The sequence below is a fragment of the Aythya marila genome (assembly GCF_965140915.1).
Source record: "Aythya marila genome assembly, chromosome: 11".
In the NCBI taxonomy this organism is placed as follows: domain Eukaryota; kingdom Metazoa; phylum Chordata; class Aves; order Anseriformes; family Anatidae; genus Aythya; species Aythya marila.
In genome coordinates, this window is record NC_139052.1 from 10,968,865 (window position 1) to 10,991,222 (window position 22,358).

The window sequence follows — 22,358 nt, forward strand, 5'->3', positions numbered from 1 at the left end:
AAAAAAAGCCTATTCCATCCTACTAAATCATCCCTGCTAAACAGCTATGGATATTTCCCATCACAAATCTTCTGTTACTTAGTGCTTATGCACAAAGTAATCCTTTGTCATCTTCTGCCCAAAAGACATCGCAGTCCTTAAGCAGATTATTTCAGTGTGATTTACAGGAACACAGAAAAGTTGAAGAGATCTACAGCTCAGGACTGCTTATTCTCCAAAAACAAATGAGAGGGGCAGCTGCCGATCTGTAACGAGGGGACAAGTCAGTTCACTGGGCTCTAGGAGTCAGTCTGCGATGGCAAAACCCAACCTCGCACAGGGAAGCTGGGCAATAACAACGAACATGGCGGGCTCATACTGGGCGAGATGCAAAATCTTTATTCCAGTTCTGAATTGGAAAAAAAAATCACCTCCACACATCACCATTTGACAGTTCAGTCAGCATGGGGAGAGGTCTTGCCCAGTGGAGGCACAGACTTAGAGGACACAGTCCTGTAGGCACTTGGAGAGGAAGCTCAGCTTCAAAGTACAAACACTGAACAGTTTGGCTTAAATTTTTAATATAAAAACTCACTAAAAATGCTAAAATGTGACAAACCATTGGAAATACTGTGACAAACATTTGCCCTTACGCAGTATAAAACAAAACAAACCCAAACTTGCAAGAAGCTTTGAAATGTATGTTTTCTTCTTCCTCCCGGCACATTGGACCATCACCTACTTAAAATGTTCCTCTACAAAATCCATGGCATCTTCGCTGCGTACTTCACTGCAACAGGCTACTCTCGATGGACCAGCACAAATAAACCCAGTAGAAAGAGGACTGCGTACTGCAAGAGAAAGCAGAAGAGACAAGAGTGTGCACTCACATCTAAAAATGCAGAAACAGCAGCAAACATACAGGGCAAACAGCACTCTGCACACCAAGTTCTCATGAGGTAATTTTAGCTGGAGTGGAAGAAGCAGGGAAAAGATTAAAGAACTCTTACCTTAAATTTTGGATAATCATTCATTAAGATGGTCACTATTCCAATATAGGGCACAAATCTACAAAGACAGAAATAAGAAGGAGAGTATTCAAGGTTGCACACGGAATAGGCACTGCTCTGTACAAAGGAAGTGCTTGCTGTACAAGCATGTTTTGTATAGCTAGCTGTTATGGTTAAACATCTTGGGATTCTTCCTGCCAAGCAGGAAAGCCACAGCAGCAGGCACTGAGTGGATATGCAACCCCAGTGCGTGTTTTAGCCTCTGCCTTCTTCAGCAGAGGTGCAGAAGCAGGCTGCCTTCATTCCTGCCTGATGGGGTTCTTTACCTCTACTAACATAAGTGGTGATTTTTTCCTATCAACCCTTTAGGTTCTTGGCCCTCAAGAGCTCAATGGCACCTTGAAGCAATCAGACCTATTGAGGTACTGCTCGGAAAAAGGTTATCACCAGTGCTCCCTTGCTTGCATCTTCAAACAGGCTAGCTTTCCTGAGGGCCACTGTAAAAGGAGCAGAGGCCTGGCCAAAAGGCAGGTTCCCTTGGATCGAACAAGGCAAAGTCAATCAAATTGCTCATTATGCGTGGTGTGCTGCAAGGCAATTCAACCCAGTTCAGCAGTCACCACCTGCAGCTTGTCACTGGTCCTATTTCCCCAGCTCCTTTCAACACAGTAAATCCACATCCAGGTGCCAGCAGGCTCCTAACGCCAACCACTGGAAATAAAACATGGGTGTAATAGCAGCTTGTTTTCTGAAGAGGGAGGGAGGGATAATTAGTATCAGGTTTGCAAAGAATCGATTTAAAATAAACGAACAACAGTGGACCTGCCTTGGGATGGATGGATTTGGCACAAAAACAGTTTAGCTTGTAGAAACCTTATCGACTGCTATAGCAAAGAGCAAAATCTAAACAGCCCTGAGTCAGCTATCTAATCCCAATTATTCTAATACTCTTGATGGTTAACTGAAGTGACATGCTTATGCATGATCTGGAATATGAAAAAAGCTTAATGGTGAGGGGAGGGGGTTTGGTTTGGTTATTGTTTGTTTTTGTTTTAATTTTACTGCAGTTATCAGGAAGACCAAGTTCTGTCGATATTGTGAGTACTGAAGCTCTTTTGTCTAACTGAAGGAAGGTCCTCAGGAAAAAGGACAACTCTTAGACCAAAAGGCCAACCAAGCCATGGAGATTAGAAACAGGTGGTTGTTTCCTCCTGTGAGAAGGAGGAAAGAAATACTAAGCAAGCATGCTCTCGGGCCTCCATCAACTGATGATAGCCTGTACCAATTGAGAACCTTATCTTGCACACAGGGGATTCCACATTAGAAAGTCAGATCTCACTTCCCTGGAAAGACTCTGACTTGCAAAACAATTTTGATAAAAATTCTCATCGTGCCTAAATGCCTGAGCATGCACTGCCTTTGCACTGGTGTCCATTCAACGTCAAAATCTCAGGATGCAGCTCACAGCTTGACACCTTCACTTAAACAAGCTCAGAACTGAATTACCTTCGTCTTTTAACTCTTGGTGGTACCTTTTGAAACAGTCACAAAAACCCAGCAGGGTGAGTTCAGGGAGAGCGGGATTAACAGCCGGCGTTGGGGAAGAGCAACGCAAAAAGCTGCAACTTCCTCAATTTCACTTACCCTCTTGCTCTTCCTACTACGTCCTTCTTCTCCAGCCAATGTTGCCCTCGTTTGTACAGCCCTCTGTCATCAACAGCATTATTGTCTCCCTTTGTCAAAAATTTGATGTCACCGTTTTGCCTAGCAAAGATAAGATGGACAGATAAATCAGAGAAAAAGAACTTTTCAAGAGCTGCTTTAGAACAAGCATGTTGAGACTAACATAAAGATATTAAAGCAATTGTGTTCTTGATGTTTGAGCAGGATGAAAGACGGAAACTCTTGAGCGCAGAGGAAAGAAGATTGTTTGAGGGGAAAAAAATGCAAATGGAAGAATGAATTCTGGCCCAAGCCAAGCTTTCCTGCAGAGTTTAAGATCAGAACCAGCAGGATGAGCCATTTCTAGTGAAGGTGCAGCTACTGTCTCTCTGTTTTTGACCCCTCTCATGTTGATGCTTCTTGTGCTTTATATACATATGTTGGACTCTGGGCTCGGCACTACCACCCAAAATGTGATTCTGGCGTTCAAGGGTATAGCTCTACTCAGTAGCAGTCAGAAGCAAGCTGAAGCTTAGAAATTATTAAGAAAGGGGGACAGAACAAAACAAACAATACCATTATGATACTGTATGAACTCACGATGTGCCTGCATCTTGAATGCTCTGTGTAGTTCTGAACCCCCTACATCCTTTTCTGAAATGAAGAGGAAAACTGGCAAAGGTTCAGAAATAGTTAACGAGGTCTGGAACCATTTCCATACAAGAAGCAACAGACCAGGACTCTTCAGCCTGGAACAGACAGGACTGATGAGAGATATGATGGTAGTCCAATTTAAATGAGCAACTATCAAGCAGCTTTTCACTGCCTCTTCTGATACAACACCTAGAGGACATCAAACAAAACTCAGAGGTAACAAGTTAAAACAAGTGAGAGAAGGTGCAATGCATAACTAACGCAGTGCAAACTAAACCACGTCTCTCTGTGGTGGGATAGTTTGGATGGCAAAAAATTACATCAGTTCAAAAAGTGACTAGATATCCCACGTAAAGGAGTAAGTGGGGCCATTAATACAGATCTATCACTTCTTGCTCGAAACCATAATTTGCAGAAAGCAGGGAAATCATCACTGCACACTCTCCAGTTTTTAGTTTGTCCTTAGGTGAATTAGTTAGCTTGTCAGAAACAGGATCCAGTGGTAGACAAACCTTTGCTCTGACCCGGAAACAGCTGCTGTTATGCTCTAGCCTTACACACCATGCTTTGCATACTTCCCCAGGCATTTCCATCCTGCTTTCTGGACACCTGGCAATGCTTGTGTCGAAGCAGCAGCTTGTGCCACTGCTCAGAGATCAGCTGGCCCCTGTCATCTCCCTGTGTCACCTGAAGGCAGATGCTGAGCGGCAGCATTCCTGTTGCTTGATTCTGTCGGCTTGCTCACATAAACAACAGATCAAATACAGCATGGGAAAGCACGCAGACCTTCAGAGCTCCTACCGTTTTCATCATTTCCGAATACCAATCTGTGTTACTTGACATGAGAAGCTTGGAAGGGAAAAAGAGGAGGGAAAAAAAGGACAGATCTCTCTTCAAAGCACATCTGGCTCCCAGTGTGGGAACAGCAAAAACCCTAGGAGCTTACAGATACGGTCTGGAAAAAGATGAAGATACCCAAAGGTGCAGATAATGTAGTTTCAATTCTGAAAACTAATGGTGTAGTAGCACAACATCTTACTGGAAAGGTTCAATGCTGCATCACGAACCAGTGTGAGAATCTCTCAGTAGGGCTGCTCTGCTGTCCGAAAGGTGAAGTGAAAGCTGGTCTGGCTTTCCTGCACCAAAACCACTAAGTACCTAACTTCGCAGACTCTGTGCTTAGTGATAACGAATGAACCCCATTTCACTCTGAACATGAAGAAAAGGCTAGCAAGTAAAAAAACATTTTTGCACTGAAACAATAGTGATGTGAACTGGAACCCAAGCTGCCGCAAAATCATGGGCAACAGGGTTGTCCTGTTTACCTTCATTTTGACACCCCCATTAGCTTTCACAGAGACTTTTCAGTTTTCATACTGTCCGTGACTACAGAAAGAAACTGGACTCTGTCTACTCGGAGGACATTCCTGAATTCGAAATTCTCACTGGAAAAATATTCTTCAATTAGTGAGTGAAGCAACTGATACCTTAGAGTATGAGCTGCTTTCGATGCCCAGCTTCAGGTCACAGTACTCATTTTTCAGTTTTATCTTTACTAACCCAAGGGTTTGTCTTATTTTAAAACGAAAGGAAAAATACAGGAGAATGACTTGACTTCACAACATCTAGGACTGGTACTATGGTCCTGTTACATTTTAATTAAAAAAAAAAAGGTGATGGATACCTTAATACCTAGTGCTGAGATAAAGCCAGGCAAAAAAAAAAAAAAAAGGTGGTGATTATCTGGAGAGAGACTGTCACACTGCGTGTAGATTTCTGCTCCTCCTTCCCATACACTGAGAGCAGAGAGAGGACCCTGACTTTTCTCGCCTCTTCAATCATCAGCCCATGCAGCAGCACCAGAGCCCAGATGAGGCTCTGATGAGGGGAGAAGGAAAGTAGCGTTTCACCTAAAAGCGTTCCCAAGACATCTTAAAAAGTGCATGTGCAGCATTAGATACCAGATTTACTACATATAACGACCTTATTTTGATTTTTAAATTAATGGTATCAAAACCAGTACTCTGAAAAGTGACTAAACCATCGTTGCAAGTTTTGGGTGCAGAACAACTCGGTACAGCAAACAATCTGTTCTGTCAACTGGGGGAGATGTCACCCTCTCTCAGCCAAGATTTAAGCTGAACTATTCACATGCATGACGCTGTTTGAGCTCGAAATTGGGTCAGACATGTGGTCTGCACGTCCCAGTAGCTGTGGCTGCTACGAATGCTTGGGGAGAGAGAACCTCCCCATCCCATCAACCTCATCTGTCTACAGCAACCCTCAAATGCCACCTTTACATGTGATTCAGGTGATTCACTAAATCTATGAACAGATCTCTGAGCCCTGGTACAGCTCTAGTCCATCCATAATGCAGCAGGCATTTACTCAGCAGAAGCAGGTGTTGGGACACCACCCAGTTGTTGCCCTCTTCTCAGAGCTTGCTTGAATAAAGAGGGATTTGGTTCAAGGTTTGGTTTTCACCTGAATCCCTCACGGGGCTGGCTCATATCCCCCTGGACTGCCCCTGAAGGCTCACAACTGCAGAAAAAGCCTTGCATGGAAAACCAAACGGGAACGACATTGTTTTTCAGTCCTTCAGACACGCACCCTGCTAAACATTTTGAGAATGAAGAGTACACAGTGCAGCACATCTAGGAGCCCTGAGCATAGCAATGCAAAAATTCCTACAGAAACACCCTGCCCCTATACGAGAGCAGGAACCTGGACCAAAAAAGAAGCTTTGAAATAGTAGCGTATGCTACACACAAAATTCCCTTCTTCCATAAAGTTCTACCTCTACAAACAAGAGTCACTTCACACATACAAACCCAGCCACACCTAGAGGAGACAACACAGCAATTTGGGGTGGAAACCATGGCACAGGAGACATTAAGTGACACAGGGAGCTCAGGATACTAGTACAGACTCCCCAGCTTGTGAATTCTGCCAGCTGACCCTCATAAGGAAACCAGAGGCCAGATTTGGTCTGTCTGAAACTTCGATGTTACTTCCGACAGCAGGATACCTGTTACTGAACTTTCACCATTCTTTTAGCCAAGGAGATGAGGAAAAATACAATTAATTAGATAACTGCAAAAGCCACCAAATTTGGACATACTTCTCATGAATTTTCAGGACACGATGGACTATAGGAATTTCCCTTCCTTCTATCCTAAAGACCACGATTTCTCCCACTCTGATTGGATCTTCAATTCGGTTTGTTAGGAACAGGAGATCTCCTCTGTGAAACGCAGGCTCCATGCTTCCACTGCAAAAGAGAAGAGGAGCAATTGAGCAATATTTAAACACTCAGAATCAGGCTTTGGAGTTTATAGTCTTTTAAGAAAGATCTTGCAAGGTTCTTAACTTGGACTCATTAGGAAAAGAGCACTGCCAGCAGCCAGCGTTAAGAACATACCAAATAGGAAAAGCCTTCTGCTCTCTTCATAGTAACTGGGCTGACGACAAGCAGCAGCAACTCTGCCTCTGAGCAATCAGCTCGAAGTGCTACACTGCAGTACTACAGCGATGGGTAGCATTTTAAAGTTCATTTTTTTGTACAGGTAGATACATGATCTTTGTGAGCAAAGCACTGAAAACATACAGGCATTTATATTCCCATCTGGAACAAACAGACGGGTGTGCTAAAAATTTGTTATTGTGATTCATCACTTTGCTTAACTGCCTCATCCCAAGCACTGCTATTCAAGCTATTTTTCTCCTGTCTTGTAAATGGCAATTGTTACAAAATACTTAACCTTCTTAATTCCAAATAAATAATGCAGCACAAAAGGAAACAATGAACTTTAAAGTACCGGGTGTACTTCTGTTTTATCGCAAGACAGTGCAGAAGCTGCTCTTCAGAAGATAAGATCGCATTGCCGAAGAAGGGACGTGACCTAATGGCCCCCGTCCTACTCACTGGGAGGTGCAGGGCGGAATGTCTCCCCTGAACTTCACAGATCCGTCAGGAGTGCCACCTCCTTCAATTTGTATGAGTCTTGCTAAATGGCACGCCGCAATTAACGCTGATGTAGAAACGCACCGAAAGGCCAAGGCAGCGACAGAACATGACCTGTGCAATACGCACGCGGCGCCTGACAGTGCCAGCACCCAACAGCTGCCTGAGAACTCCAGCAACGGGAATTTGTCCTAGTAAGCAGGAGGACACGAATAACAGTGGTAGTACCCACGGCATCGTGCTTTTGTGAGGCTACGTGCAACATCTGAAACACATTCACTGACGGTGGTATCCCTTATTTTCAGCCACACATGTATGAGGGCATGGCTACAGCTCACTAGAAGGCCAGGGAAAAAAATGAGCAGCCGTGAAGGGACAGATAGTGGATACTCGTGAGGATGCAACACAACACTAACAACGCTCACTGGGTATTTTAGCAGCAAGCCTGCTCCCACTCAAAGATAAACTCCTCCTCACTGTAAGAGTTTATTTCCTGGCACCTCAAAGATTTCAACCTCTTTTTACATTAATCCAGACTTGTGACATACTTCAGCTACTCATGTAGCAACAAGAGAGGCAGGCAGGAGGTAACTGCACTGCGATGTCCTGCTGCTACAGCCTGTACCAGGGGGACTGTCAGCCACCAGTCTCGCTGAGACGTGAGCTCCACCACAAACTCCGCTTTCATACAGTGGTGATGCCCCAAGCAGTGGCTCTGTCACTGATGCCAGGCTCCCTGCTCCAAGGCCTTCCTTCCCCACGTCTGCCTTCACCCACACTGCCGCGCGTTTTTCCACAAGTTTCAGCAGAAGCGGCTGGGTGGAGCTCCTGCCATATGTCTTTGAAGTCCTCTGGTTTCTTCCGCATCTCCTTCCTGAGGGTTACCCCCGTAACACACACGTTTGCCGGCTGACAGAAGCAGAAAAGTAAGATGTTACTCTTACATCAGGCAACACATTCTGCCTACCTCCTCCACAGAATGGCTGAGATTGGAAGGGACTTCTGGACACCACCTGGTCCAAACCCTGCTCAAGCAGGGACACCAAGAGCAGGTCGCCCAGGTCCACATCCAGGTGGGTTTGAAGATCCAAGGAAAGAGACTCCACAACCTCTCTGGGCAACTGTGCCAGTGCTCAGTCACTCACACAGCACAGGAGTGCTTCCTGACGTTGAGAGGTCCTGACAGTGGGCACCACCAAGAAGATCCTGGCTCCAACCTCTCTGCAGCCTCCCTTTGGGTGTTACTTCTTCTCCCCTCTTAGAGAGGCTCTTGCCCAGCCAGGGCCTGGTGGCTGGGCTGCAGGCAGGGTCTGCTGCTGCCGTGTGTCTTTAGATAACATCCTCCAGGGGGGATGGAGAGCCTGGAGCACCACCACCACGCCCATGACCACAACCACGACCACCCTGAGCAGGACCATACCCATGCCCACGGCCACGGCCATGACCACCACCGTGACTGTGACTGTGCCCATGACCACAACCATGAATGACCGTGACTGTGACCACCACCGTGCCCATGCCCATCACCAGGACTGTGCCCACGACCACAACCACGAATGCTGGTGACTATCTCCATGGCCACGACCATCACCCCATGACCATGACCACGACCATGATCGCGACCACCCCCCCGCCGCCCAGGCCGCCTCCCGTAGCAGACCCGCGGCTGTACCTGAGCACCACCACGATGGGGCTCTCGCTGCCCGTCACCACCATCAGCCCCTTCCAGATCATCAGCGCGGACGAGACGATCATGCCGAAGTTCAGCACCTGGTAGTAGAGCTGGGGGGAAGGGGGAAGGGGAGGGGGCGAGAAGGGGCAGCGAGGTCAGCCCGGACCCCACCGCCGGCGCCCCCCATCCCATCCCATCCCATCCCATCCCATCCCATCCCATCCCATCCCATCCCATCCCATCCCATCCCATCCCATCCCATCCCGGCCCCGCACCTGCCGGCGGTTCATGCGGCGCACATCGTCCAAAAAGTCCAGCGACAGCATCGCCGCTGCCGCGCCGGGCCCCGCGCCCCTTCCGCTTCCCCCCGCTTCTCCCCGCCGCTTCCGATCCCGCCCCGTCGGGGGGAGGAGAGAGGGGGCGGCCCCGGGGCCTCCCCGGACGAGGCGGGGACGGGGGCGAGGCTCCCCCCGGCTCCCTCGGTCCCTCCGTCTCCCCCCCGCCGCCGCCAAGCAAGCACGGACCACTGTTGGATGCTTTTATTTGAAATACTTTGAAGTAAACATCGTAGCAAGGCACAAACGCCGCTGCGGATTAAATAGGTTATGTGATGGCTTGGGAGTGCCCCCCGCTATCGTTACTCTACGTAGGCTACCTCGTAAAACATTCCCTAGGCTAATGTACACAGTATCAAAAAATACAAAGAGTCCAAACTGTTCGTATCAAAACACATTGAGACAAGAAAGTGAGCGATTCGAATGCAATAAGATAAATAGTTCTTAAATTATTTAAACATTGTCATAGTAAACAATAACGAGCAGGATTCTGGCTCAACATAAAAAAAAAAATGGTACAGGAGATAATTATATTACACGAAGCATGTGTGTGCCAGGGGGACGAGCGAGGGAACAGCAGGGACAGAGTCAATATGACCACGGGGAAATAATCGCCTCCAAAGAACTGGATGACACCGAGCCCGGGGGAGAAGCGCTAGGGAAGGAGCTTGAGCCCAAGGGTGAGTGGCAGCAGGGGCAGCCCAGCTCTGCCAGCACCTCTCTGGGGACTTCTCCCCACTGATGCCACCAGGACACGGGCACCTTGGCCACCCAGAGACACCGTGGTCATGGGCAGCCCTGGCGGGAAGATTTTCTGCTCCAGGGACCACAACACCCCGTCCCCATTGTGCCTTCCTGGTGCAGAGGCGAAGTGCCATACCCACCCACTCTCACACTGGATGACAGTGATTGAAACTCTCTTTCAGGGTGAGTAAGATTTGTGACATTTCATTAAGTTACCTTTCGGAAAATAAGGTTGTTATTTAGGGCAGTAAAATAAACGGAAGCTGGGGTACAGCTTGAGCCTGTCCTGCGGAACACAGACAACCTCAGATCGGCCAAGGGCAGTTCTGAGGAGTGTGTTCTGCTGAGACAGCATTATGAATTAAAATGAGTATAACAAAGGCAGGATGGGAAGAGAAAAATAAGTCATAAATAGGAGAAGAAAGAAAGCGAGACAGGGAAGGCAAGGCAGGGGCTCTGGGCAGAGGCTGAGGCAGCGCACACTCAAAGGAGGAGAGCTCATCTTTAGGAAACTGCAGCTGCAGAAAGTGCTCCTTGATCCTCAGGAGTTGGACAAGCTCCAGCGAGGATTCTGGCCCTGCTTTCCCTTTTCACCTCTCTGATCTGGCAGAGAGTTAGTGCTTAGGATGAAATGGCAGGGTTTTTTCCTTTTTAAATTTCCCTTACAAATGGAAGTTAACGGAAAGCAATGTCCATCCCAAGAAATCAACAGAATATTTCAAAGATTTGCCCCATCCCCACCCAGTATTTTAAGTAAAAACCCCCAAACAAAACACCCCAACAGACCAAAAGGGTTTTTGTTTCATTTTGTTTTTGTTTTTAAGTCTTAAGAGACTTTGAATGATTGTTCTGAGAGGTGCTATTAGGACCCTCCACACCACACGTCTGCCTGTGTTCACAAAGAGCTGAGTCAGTTTTGCACTCTTTGCATTTCAGGTTTTCTTCTTCCACCGTAGTGTTCATCTCGCCATTATACCCCTCATGTCCGTTCTCATTCATCTCTGCCTGTAACTTCTCCCTTTCCTCTTCTTCCTCCTCCTGCTCCTCCTCCTCTTCTTCTTCCTCCTCCTCCTCCTCCTCTTCCTCCTCATCTTTTACTTTGTGAACGATGAAGAGGTGTCTGTTCAGAGAGATGTGAGACGTGTAACACAAGCCGCAGAACAAGCACTGATACGTGGAGCTGTCTGTCTTGTGCTGAGGTATGTGTTCCTGAAACTCAGTACTGATGTCTGTTGCAAATCCACATTTAGCACATTTCCAATGCGCTTTCAGTTTTTTGGCTGACGGCGCGTCTGAACCTGCAGTGGTCTCTGCTTGACCCAGCTCATCTGTTGCCATCCTCTTTGGAGATCTTGCCTTAAAAAGTAAGATGGAAAACATTACATTATTGTTCAAAACCATGTAAGAATAAGTCTTAGCTTGCTAAATTCCACACATGCATTTGAAGACCTCTGAGAGCGAATGTATTTATGTCTTTCGTTACAAACTAAATAATGGCATGCCTATGGGCTCTTCTTGCATTGTCTTCCCTAACACCACCTAAACACCTCGGGGTTACTGCAATGCTTAGTCCATCCTCCATCCCAACACACAGGATCTCAGCTGCTGTCCTGCAAAGTGAGATGGGAGCTCTGGGAGGGGCTGGCTGGGCAGAAACGTGATGCGAAGGTGAACTTGAACATTTTCCCCTCTACTCAGGCATTTTCTTTGTGCCATCTCTCATTAACTCATCCCCTCTGTCTTACAATCCCACAGCGTGCCTTTCCTCCCACAAGGATGGCTTGCTCACATATGTCCCTTCATGTGATTTTGTTATCTCCTTATCCAGCAGGATTGTGCAGTCTTTGTTTTACACACACTTAGGCTTGTATTTGCAGACACAACTAGAGCTGTACGAAGCAAACTGCCCTAGACACATCAGCTCTGCTTCGAGGAAGCAGCCACCAGCTCATGGAAGTGAGTTCCAGGTTTCCCTTTCACTATGCCTGTGACCACAATACAAATACAGCATAAATACAGAGGGGACTCAGTCTTGGTTATAGTCCCTCTGTGCTACGGTACTGATGAATGACAAACAGCAGTAATAAGGAAAACCTACTGCTATTTTTAAAGTAAACGGAACAAAGAAACCCAGCCAGGCAATCCTGCACTCCAAATCAACCCAAAATAAAATCAGTTGAATGTTTGCTGAAAAAAAATTGCACAGTCCTACTTAGGAGGAACACCATTCTCTTATGTAACATACAGTAAAAAAAAAAAAAAACAAAACAAACAAAAAAACGAGAGAAAGCAGAAAAATGCACCATGCTCATACACCTAAATGAAACAACACCATGGCAAGGGAAAATGAGGGTAAAAACAGACCCAAATTAGTTCTGGTTACAAAGCAGCCTGGAAAATGGTCAGTTAGAGACAGGGCCACACATTCAAAAATAATTGAAAAATGCAAAATACATTGCCCTTGTGCTGCCACAGCTCAGCTGCGCTTTCAGTTCATATCACAACACTTCTAGAAAGCAACAAACTGTATGGAGTTTACAGAAGAGGAGGGCAATCTGCCCAATGGATGTGAGAGGGCTTTACTGCCACAAGGCTGCAGCTCGACACAACACCCTGAGTGGACAGCTGCTTGCAAGGTACACTTTAACAAAAAAAATAAGAATATCAGTTACTTCTGCTGCGTCTCTCTCTGGAGCTTTTGCTTTGGCCATCTGGGATAAGTCTGGGTTTTTGATGCCATGCATGAGGCTGATGTGATTCTCCAGCATGAATGGCTGAGGAAATGTTTGATTCTCATCTGTGCAGTACCTTGGAAACAAAAAAGGAAGAAAATTTATTAAGGGAGATGCCCAACTGTTCATTTCATCCTAACAGCTCTTCGTTACGTGCCAAACCAAGAGGTGTCATTGAAGACAGAAGCTGGTGAGTAACGTACTATTAGATTACCGAAAGAGGCAGCAAATCACCGTTTTAATAATAAAATATTATCCCTGACGAATCTAGAACAGTTTAGAGCTTACCACAGTAAGTATGAATGAGAACGAAAGTAGGACACACATTATTTACAGTACAGTACTTAATAAACACAGGGATGAGTGGAGATCAGGCCCACCGTGATACATGCCACACAAGCACAAGGTAAATAATCAAGATGGAAAAAGAATGGGAGAAAAACAGCTCTCAGTTGAGAGACCTCATGACTTGTGGAACACAGGGGAGCCCTGCAGCAAAACCAGGTCCTGCACCCAGAACTCCCACACACCGGTGCAGCATCACATCCACAAGACTATATTTACCACAGCACGCTTAAAATTCTTACAAAACCTCTGCACTTCCTGACTTGATAACAAGAATCTAGTCAGGAACACTCACAAATGCATCATTTACGTGTAACCGCACCTTAAAACTTGGAAGGCTTCAAGAGGTGCCAGAAACCACAGTGGCATTTCAAAAGGAGATGTGGAAGGGTTGAGCCAGCTATTCACCGGCCCTTCTGGGTGACCAAGGTCTACTGCAAGTAAGTGCCAGGTCTCGCAGGCACATAAACCACCCCTCTGCAGCACAGTCAAGCATGCAGAGTATTATGATTAGCAACTGGGACACCCAAGATGGACTTTGTGCTCTTCTGCAGGCTGCCAGCATGACATAGGGACGGTCCATAAGCTATGCATTGACCCAAGCAATGAGGCAAGTAACATCAGACTTCTCTGAAATGCACAAAATTGCAGCTGAAATGTAGGCAGCAGGGGATGAAAAGCAGCACATCGGAGATTAAGTGTCTCTGGGCAACAAAGACATTTTTAACAGCAGACAGGATGATTCCTACTGATCTTCCAGCTTCTCTACTGGATGGAAATTAAACAACTGTCAGTAACAATATGAAAATACAGAACTGCTCACTGAATATTTCTGTTTTTTAACAGGAACCGGTTGGATGATAAATCAATATTTAATAATGATGGAATTTTTCTCCCTCATGAAGGCAAGATGAGAGGTTAGTAAGTGGCATTTATCAAAAATAAACAAGTTGAAAATCAAGCATTCCAGACAGTTTGTACTTGAGACTGGGAAAACCAGAGCAAGTTCCGATAACAATAACCAAGTACACTATGAAAGAAAATACATAAAACAGAGTATCTTGCAACTTGTTTTAATTTGGAATTCTTTTCATGGGAAAAGATGGGAAAAGTTGCTAAAAGATGCTTTCCTAATTATTCCAGTGACAAACTTGGCATGAGGGTGTTTAATCAAAACCTCCAGCACTGATTTTGCCCGACAAAGTTAACAGAAGGCAGAGGCCTACGCATGGCCAAGGGAGAAGGGGAAATCACAGCTTGAAATGTTAGAAGTGAGAGGACAACTACAAGACAGCACAATGGAGTCTCCGAAATACTTGACTAATGGATTCAATAACAAACTTCACTTATACTTCCTGGCCTTCACGTGGAAATTCAGGAGTAGAGGATGATGTGAAGTTAAGGCATCAGGACTGATACAAAGTGCCTGGTAGGAAAAAGAAAAACAACAGCACCCAAGCAAAAAAGGAAAGCAGCAGCAGAGACGTGATGCCTTTGAGTGCAGAAAGGAGCCAAAGAGGAATTCAGAGAGATGAAGGAATCACAAGTGGTAGTAATGAAGGTGATTTTTATAACAGCACTCTGCACTACCTAAAAGGGATTGAGCCAGTTCAGAAACAGGTTTTGGAAAAGACCCAAGGGACGGAGAGTCTTCCGCATCTCCTGGTGTAGAAGCTGTTCTCGGGTCTAAGGCACACACGCATAAAGGCAGCTGGAGGAGACACCAAGGGCAGACAAAGACAGGGTATGTAGATAGGGAGGAACACGGCCACAGAGGCTTGGTAGAGATGCACTGAGGTCAACTAGCTGACAAAGGGAAGACCATCCAGAAGACCTTGGATCCAAATAAAAAGCAGCTGTTGGAGACTCTGGCATAAGATTTTCAAGGAAGAGACCTAATGTGAAGGGTGCTATGATTTCACTAAGTCTTCCACTAGAACAATTAAAGAGGACACAACCACTGTCCAGTTACGACTTCATCAGCAGATTTTGAGAAGGAGCAACTATGAACTTGAGAATTAAATACAACCACAATTCACTTGAATTCGTAGCTGCGTCTGATGTAAATATGGCATGACCACAAACCCTTGGGTAAACTATGGATCCACAACTGCATGCTGAGAAGTAACAGAAGAACTGGACTCTAGGGTCTGTACAAGCTAGTAGGTTGGCACACCCCAGGTTATTTGTATGCAAATCCTTCCTGGCTAGACCTTATTTTCATTTTGATTCTTATACACCCCACTTGGAAAACAACCGATCCAGAGAGAATAGATTTATACAAACCAAGAGCACAAAAAGACCATCTCCAAAGACTCCAAAGACCATCGTCCACAAACTAAAAGCAGAATGAATTCGGGGAGTACTGGGAGCCAATGTTTCATTTCCTCCAGAGGCTGCAAGTCACAGCGCAGTTACAGGAAATGGAAAATGTATAATTCCTGGCTGGAAAATGGGTTGGGAATTTACTCCTATCAGGCCCTGTGGTGATACCAATCCTTCATCCATTTTTAAAAAGCTACTGTGGCTCACTATGCAATCCACAGACAGAGTACATGAGAGATGTACTCTTCAGAATAGGCTTTTAGTAATTTAAGTGCAGTAAAGCAATAGCACACTCTTCAGAAACACTTGCATTAAGCCAAGATTTTAGTTTAAAAAAATCCTGTACCCTACGTCACTGCAAACTTCCCTTCATACACAAATGTACTTTAATTTCATGTTTTTTAGAAGGATATCTGAGAACCTGAGACAGGAATCAAGTCCGCATGATTGCTCACTGTATGACTTATTCTGCAACAGTAGATGAGAACAGTTGCAGAGGCAGTTTTGTAAGCACTGAGCTCTGTCCTTAACTGACATTGTATTCACAGTTAAAATATGTTCACCGGCAACAACTTTCATTCACTGCTGATTCACGTAGTTCCTCTGAGGTCTCCAAATCCATTTTCCAATTTTGAGGTGCATCTTCTGAAACAAACCCAGGAAGCTTAATTCTCCACCGCCCTGCAGTTTGAGCAGTCAGTTCTGCCTGTGCAAAGTGGTGGCAAGACCTGGTGCCCTAGATTCATTAGCAGTTTACACACCTTTTTTCCAAGGGGAAGGCACGTGAGTGATGCACAATTACACAAGCCACAAAGCAGCAAAGGATTGGCCCCAGATTTTATCAGCTGTTCCACAAGGGCATGCAACATAATTCTCTTTGCACCTGCAGATCTCAAAATCAAACCTTACCCTAAGTTTCCAAAAGGTATTATGCAGTCCAAATCAAGGACTTACTTTAGCCACCAAGTCTCTCATGTCTAAAATAGTCTTCTCACTCTCTCTCAGTAATTTCTATCCTGGAGTAGATTGGAGCAGACACGATCTATTACAAATAGCTCGGAACTTGAAAGATTAGCCTGCTATTGAGTAGAAATTTGAAACGTGGTATTTAGTACGTACCAGCAAGTGTAAACTTTCTTTGCTGTGTCGTGATTATTGCGGATGTGTCTACGCAGACTGTTGGAGGCGTTAAATGAGCGTTCACACTGTCGACAGGGATACCTCTTCACAGACTACAGAAGAACAGAAACATCTTTTAGTAACAGGGAGACAAAAGGTACTGACTGGATTCTAACTTTCCCATGCTGTACATCTGGACCTTACCTCTCACGTGCAGAATATTGCTCTTCCACTATTAAAGATCACTGATATTTTGGGGTTTCACTTATACTCAGCCCAACAGTTAGTTAATTATAAAAAACAGAATTAGTTAAAGCATATGCTTTTTAAAATTAGTATTATTAAATGGGAATTGCATTAGATGTTTTTGCTGTGGGCTCATTTCATTACAAGACCCTCTGCAGAATTAATTCAGGGGAAGGTCCATTCTCACCCAGACAAAGGCAAGACCCCAGTGCGAAGTACACATCTGCCAAGTCTACCCTTCCCTTAGACTTTTTAAATAAATACAAGTATTTACTGAACTATTTGGCAAACCTATAGAATTCAAATGGCACTCTCACCCTGCCCTAATCTTCTTCTCTTGATATTTGTCAGGTGGGCAACCTAGCATTTCACTCCCCCAGTCAAGCTAGAAGGAATCAAAGACGATGATCCAGATTTTGACAGCCTCTTCTCATGGGACTCAAAACAGGGTGATTCAGTACATCAAACAAGAAGTCCTGATGCCAAAGTACTACAAAATCTGGCACACACGACATCTTGGCCTGTGTTCTGCAAGCAAGTTAAGAATTAACTTGACAGAACTAGGTCAAGGCAACACAAGGCCTGAGCTGGATAAAACCAACAAAATTGAGATTTACGGTTCCTATAACGATACCTCTGTGCACAGCATGTATCTGTTACAGGAGTCTTCCCCAATTAGATATACCGTGATATCTACCAAATAATAGTGTCACTAGAGAGGAACTGTATGTCCTTCTCCAGCTTTGTTTAGATCCGACTGTTGAACCAGCAACTGGAGAAGACATGACTTTCCATCCGCTTACCCAAACAACAAAGCCTGGCATTAGATGTAGTGGGAGAAGGAACAAAAAAACCAATAAGGTACACAGGTTGTACAGTATATGATCAAGGACAGAAAGTGTGCTTACAACAGGCTACCTTGTTCTTTCTCCTGGCTCTACTCTTACTCCTCAATGAGCTGGCAAACAGATTATCAGTTTCTTTTTGCCTCAAATATTAATGATTATCAGTCTGGCTTGCTAAAAATGTTGTTACCTAGCTAAAGTGTTTCATATGAGTCCTTACCCTTCCATGACTTCTCTTCATGTGGGACACGTAGGTTTCCCGATCAGGAATCCACTGTGAACACTCCTTGCAAGTCCAACCAGTTCTTCTCAGTCTGGACTTGGATTCGGGATTGTGTCCTTCCATCCTCATGTCCTTCCTCGGCAGAGACGAGTGGGACGTCCCATTGGCTACTGACAGCTCCTTTGGTAGGTTATGAACCTGGTTCCTCGATGACTTCTCAGACTTCTGGCGAAAGCTTAAAAGCTCCTCAGGATTCTGAGGGACTCCATGAACACCCTGGACAACAAAAATAATCAAATCAAACATAACATTAATATATAATTTGTATAATACACCTTTATCTATAAATAACTAACACCTATTATCTAAATAAATAATTTAAGCCCCCCTCCAAACGCTATGTTAGTGTCTTACTCTCGTATATTGTCCCATTTCCCCTTGAAGCTGGCTGCAGCGCTTTCCCCAACAAGAGATTTTCCCAAGAAAGACGAAGCTTCTATTTATGCTTCCTGCGTGACAACAGCAGCTCCTTGGTGCTGTCTGTTTAACATTTTGGATGAGCTCTGAGAACTCTGGTTAAAAAGGGAAGATGTAATGAGAGAGAAATGCTAATTGTCATTATTTCAAGAGCCTAAGCTCTAAAAACACATTGCTTTGGTAAATGCCGAGCGAAATGTTTGCTGTTATCTTGGGGGCTCCAAAGCTGCTTGATCTTTGCTCAAGGGAAGGGAAGAGACAACCTCTCAGTTTCTCCAACCTTATTTTCTTTAATTCCACAATGCCTACTGCTATTTACATTTTCACAGTTCAAAACTTTGCTCCTGACAAATAAAAGCAAGCACAAAGCCAGAAACCAGCCTTATATGGAATATGTTTTCAGGCTCTTTGGTTGTTCAACAGGCCAAAATCCCTGTCCCCCAAAAAAAGTTGTTTTAACAAAGAAAATTGAACATAAAGAAAATAATCCAGAATTGAAGAGCTGTGGGAAAGCAAAAGGAAATAAAATAGCAACATACCAAAGAAACCTCAAGAAATTCCCCTAGGAACAACAACAGCTCATCCACACAAAAGGATAATTTAGAGGTTTAATTGTGCACAGTAATTAATAACGGGTAATGTTTCAACACACGAAGGCCCCAGGCCTTTGGAAGTCTTTCCTCGGGTTAGACACCAAACACAAACTTCAAAACACAAAATCTCATCTGAGAAGACTGCGCTTTGCACCTGATCCAGCTGCTGTCCGCAGAAGCTCCTTCACGAAATCGCAGGGCAATGGCAGCTGCTCCGCAGCATGGCCAGCTATTTAGGGTAACATGAACACTTCACCTTTATCCCCATCTGGAACTCTCAGGAGTGTTTTATGAGCAAGGAGTACATTAGCACCCATTACTCCATTCCTCCTGTTATTACACCACTGGAGGAAAAAGAAAGGAGCACAGAAAAGTGAACTGACTTCATTGCAGAATCAATAACAGGACCCAGACCTTCCAACTCCTCTCTTATCCTTTAACAACGGAAAGTCAGGAAAGATGAGAAGCCATACGGTTTCTTTGTTTTTCATGGGGGCACAGATCAGACAACACCTCCTACAAACGCTATACTGCATAAAGGACTGGGACCAAGTAGAAGTGATGGGTTAATGCAATTACTACCCTGCCACAGCCAAAAAGCCTTTTTCAATTAAAATCTCAAAGACATGTTGATGGCCAAATACAGTGGTTAAAATATTTTACAAGTTTTGTACTGTCGATGTCAGGGTGCTGGTGCACAAACTGCTGCAGGCAGGTCCCTGGGCCTGGCATCTGCAAATGAGCTGCAACAAGCTGAGTACTTCAACTCAAACCCAGCCATCAGCATCGGGGCTGAATGCCTCTTTGAAGGTCCCAGCCTTAATCTCAACTCTGTTTCCCCAGCTATAATACAGGAAGATTAGCAATCATCAACTTCACAGGAGGGCTTCAAATTTTAATTCATTAACACACGCAAAGACTTTCCAGATTTGCATGTTAAAGGCAAAGGGGGAGAGAGCAAAGTAGTAGTTTTGAATGTTTTTCTCTTTTAGGAGCGAGCTAAGGAATTGTCTGGCTATTTTAAGTGTAAGTATAAACAAAGTCACCAATTAAAAAGAAAGTCACTGTTTTTTGCTAATCAAAGGGAAATAAGACTTTGCAAGCTCTTCCTTCAGAATGATACCAGCAAGTCTTCCAAGACAATTTTCACTCCAGTGTTGTTAGATACTGTGCACAGAAATATACTGACTGAAACAACAGGAAAACATGGTGCTCGCATTCATGGTATAATCGAATCTGCAAGCCCTCATATGCATCCTGCTAAAAATCACCACCAAATGGGCAATAACGTGCTTTTCATACACGTATCATAGAATCACACAATGGTTTGGGTTGCAAGGGACTCAAAGACCATCTGGTTCCAACCCCCTGCCATGGGCAGGGACCCCTCCCCAGCAGCCCAGGCTGGCCAAATCCCACCCAGCCTGGTCTTGGGCACTGCCAGGGATGGGGCACCCACAGCTTCTCTGGGCAGCCTGGGCGATGGCCTCACCACCCTCTGAGTGAAGAATTTCTTCCTTATATCTAATCTAAATCTACCCTTTCATTTTAAAGCTGTTACCCCTTGTCTTATCCCTTACCCCCGACAAAGAGTCCCCCCCAGCTCTCCTGCAGCCCCTTCAGGCACTGGCAGAAGCTGTGAGGTCTCCCCAGGGCCTTCTTTTTTTTCAGGCCAAACACCCCCAGCTCCCTTATCCTGGTTCCATAGTAGAGGGGCTCCAGCCTCTGACCACCCTCGTGGCCTCCTCTGACTTGCATCAATAGGTCCATGCCCTTACGCTGGGGCACTGGACCTGGACACTGAGCTGTTGACCAGAACTCTTTGAGTGCAACCATCCAGCCAGTTCCTTACCCACCGAATGGTCCATCCATCAAATCCATGTCTCTCCAACTTAGAGACAAAGATATCATGGAGGACAGTGCCAAATGCTTTACACAAGTCCAGGTAGATGATGTCAGTTGCTCTTTCCTTACCCACCAATGCTGTAACCCTGCTGTAGAAGGCCACCGGATTTGTCAGGCATGATTTGCACTCAGTGAAGTCATGTTGGCCGTCACGAATCACCTGTTTTTCATGTGCCTTAGCACAGTTTCCAGGAGGATCTGCTCTGTGGTCTTGCTGGGCACAGAGGTGAGACTGACTGGCCTGTAGTTCCTAGATCCTCCTTTTGTCCCGTTTTAAAAATAGGGGTTATGTTTCCCTCTTCCAGCCACCTGGAACTTCACTGGACTGCCACAACTTGTTAAATATGATGGACAGTGGCATAACAACTTCACCCATCAGTATAATCGAACTACGAATGGCAGTGAAATTACTGCATTGCTTATTGCAATATGAGCTATTACTGTGGGAGTGCAGATTTGGAGCACTCTCTGGACCACCACTTCCACCAAGTTTTTGGGCTGACCCAGAACTATCAATCTTCAGACCATCTCCTTGAGCATCCCATGCTGTGCCGGGCCTGCCATGGAGCGGTGCCAGCAGGGACACACAAAGCAGGGAACCCTAATCCCAAAGGCTGGCAACTCCAGGGCAATTATTTCTGCCTTGGTCATTCTCATCTCATGATCTGCTGTGATTCTGCAGGCAAGTGGAGCAGCTGGGGAAGTGGCCAAAGAGCCAAAGCTCTTCTTTTTTTTTTTTTTTTTTTTTCCCTGTTTGAGTTCCAGAAAGAAAAGATCCAGCTTTTCTTATATAAACCCAGCAATACCGTGAGCAGAGAACACTTCTCCCTTCCTCCCAAGCAAAGATAAAGCTTCCTACCAAGCTTAATCACTTCCTTGGTTTAATATAGAATAGTTTAACAATCAAAAAGATTTACATGTAGAAAGTAAGCCTTTGTCACAAAGCTAAATTAGATATAGATGAGAGTAACTGCCTGCAATATTACCAACTAATTGCTCAACTGGTGTATCCAGATAATACTGTAAGTTTTTGCAGTCTATTTTTCCACTATTGCTCAAGAACCTTCCACTTCTTCAACCAATTTCCTTTAACAGTTGACACAAACTCTCCGTGAACTCAAAACTAGGACCTCGTATCAGTAAGTGGTGGGAGTTACCTACCTTAACGTGCTGCATTAACTGCTGTTTCTGCATATACACCTGCTGACACTGCGGACACTTAAACACGCCCACTAACAACTTGTTGGTATTCTGCTGAAAGTGCTCTTGGAGCAGCTTCTTCTTGTTAAAGACAGTCTCACAAGAACATTTGTAGATCACCCTGGAACAATTTAAAAAAGAAAACTCACTCTCTCTTCGTTAGTTATCTTGAGAAGACAGCGGAAGAAGTTATCTTGGCAAGTTAACTTCAAAAAGGGATGGGCTTCTAACGAGGGCTGCGCTCCCAATGTATTGTCAACATACACCCACGTGGACCACCAAACCATTAACTCAACTGGGAAGAATTACAAAATGCCCCAGGCACATA

General features: G+C 45.0%; 2 protein-coding genes across 4 annotated transcripts in view; both read right to left on the reverse strand.

Annotated features, from left to right (window-relative positions):
* Positions 1 to 367: 367 nt before the first annotated feature.
* Positions 368 to 9,291, reverse strand: SEC11A (SEC11 homolog A, signal peptidase complex subunit). 2 transcript variants are annotated; one of them, XM_082768639.1, is made up of 6 exons: positions 9,217 to 9,291; positions 8,942 to 9,051; positions 6,427 to 6,576; positions 2,634 to 2,753; positions 990 to 1,047; positions 368 to 830 (listed from the first exon to the last, which is right to left on the reverse strand). In XM_082768639.1, the coding sequence occupies exons 1-6, from the start codon at positions 9,265 to 9,267 to the stop codon at positions 780 to 782; spliced, it is 540 nt and encodes a 179-aa protein (XP_082624765.1). In that variant the 5' UTR covers positions 9,268 to 9,291; the 3' UTR covers positions 368 to 779. The 2 variants fall into 2 exon arrangements, with proteins under 2 accessions (XP_082624765.1, XP_082624766.1); XM_082768640.1 differs by lacking the exons at positions 368 to 830; positions 990 to 1,047; positions 2,634 to 2,753 and adding an exon at positions 2,787 to 3,400.
* A 175-nt stretch (positions 9,292 to 9,466) lies between these two features.
* The window catches only part of ZNF592 (zinc finger protein 592), a 40,619-nt gene continuing 27,727 nt past the window's right edge, over positions 9,467 to 22,358 (reverse strand). For both annotated transcript variants that reach the window (XM_082769079.1, XM_082769080.1), the window contains exons 6-10: positions 21,992 to 22,151; positions 17,853 to 18,131; positions 16,542 to 16,654; positions 12,693 to 12,828; positions 9,467 to 11,376 (exon numbers count right to left, since the gene is read on the reverse strand). In XM_082769079.1, coding sequence (XP_082625205.1) covers positions 10,840 to 11,376; positions 12,693 to 12,828; positions 16,542 to 16,654; positions 17,853 to 18,131; positions 21,992 to 22,151 — 1,225 coding nt within the window. In that variant the 3' untranslated portion in view covers positions 9,467 to 10,839. The remainder of the gene's footprint in view (positions 11,377 to 12,692; positions 12,829 to 16,541; positions 16,655 to 17,852; positions 18,132 to 21,991; positions 22,152 to 22,358) is intronic.

Bases quoted from the DNA above. Each gene is read 5' to 3' on its own strand.
- SEC11A (XM_082768639.1), bottom strand. From the start codon at position 9,267: ATGCTGTCGCTGGACTTTTTGGACGATGTGCGCCGCATGAACCGCCGG. The intron at 9,052-9,216 runs GTGCGGGGCCGG...CCTTCCCCCCAG, and splicing joins GCCGCATGAACCGCCGGCAG to CTCTACTACCAGGTGCTGAA. The intron at 831-989 runs GTAAGAGTTCTT...TTTCTCTTGCAG, and splicing joins ATGATTATCCAAAATTTAAG to TACGCAGTCCTCTTTCTACT.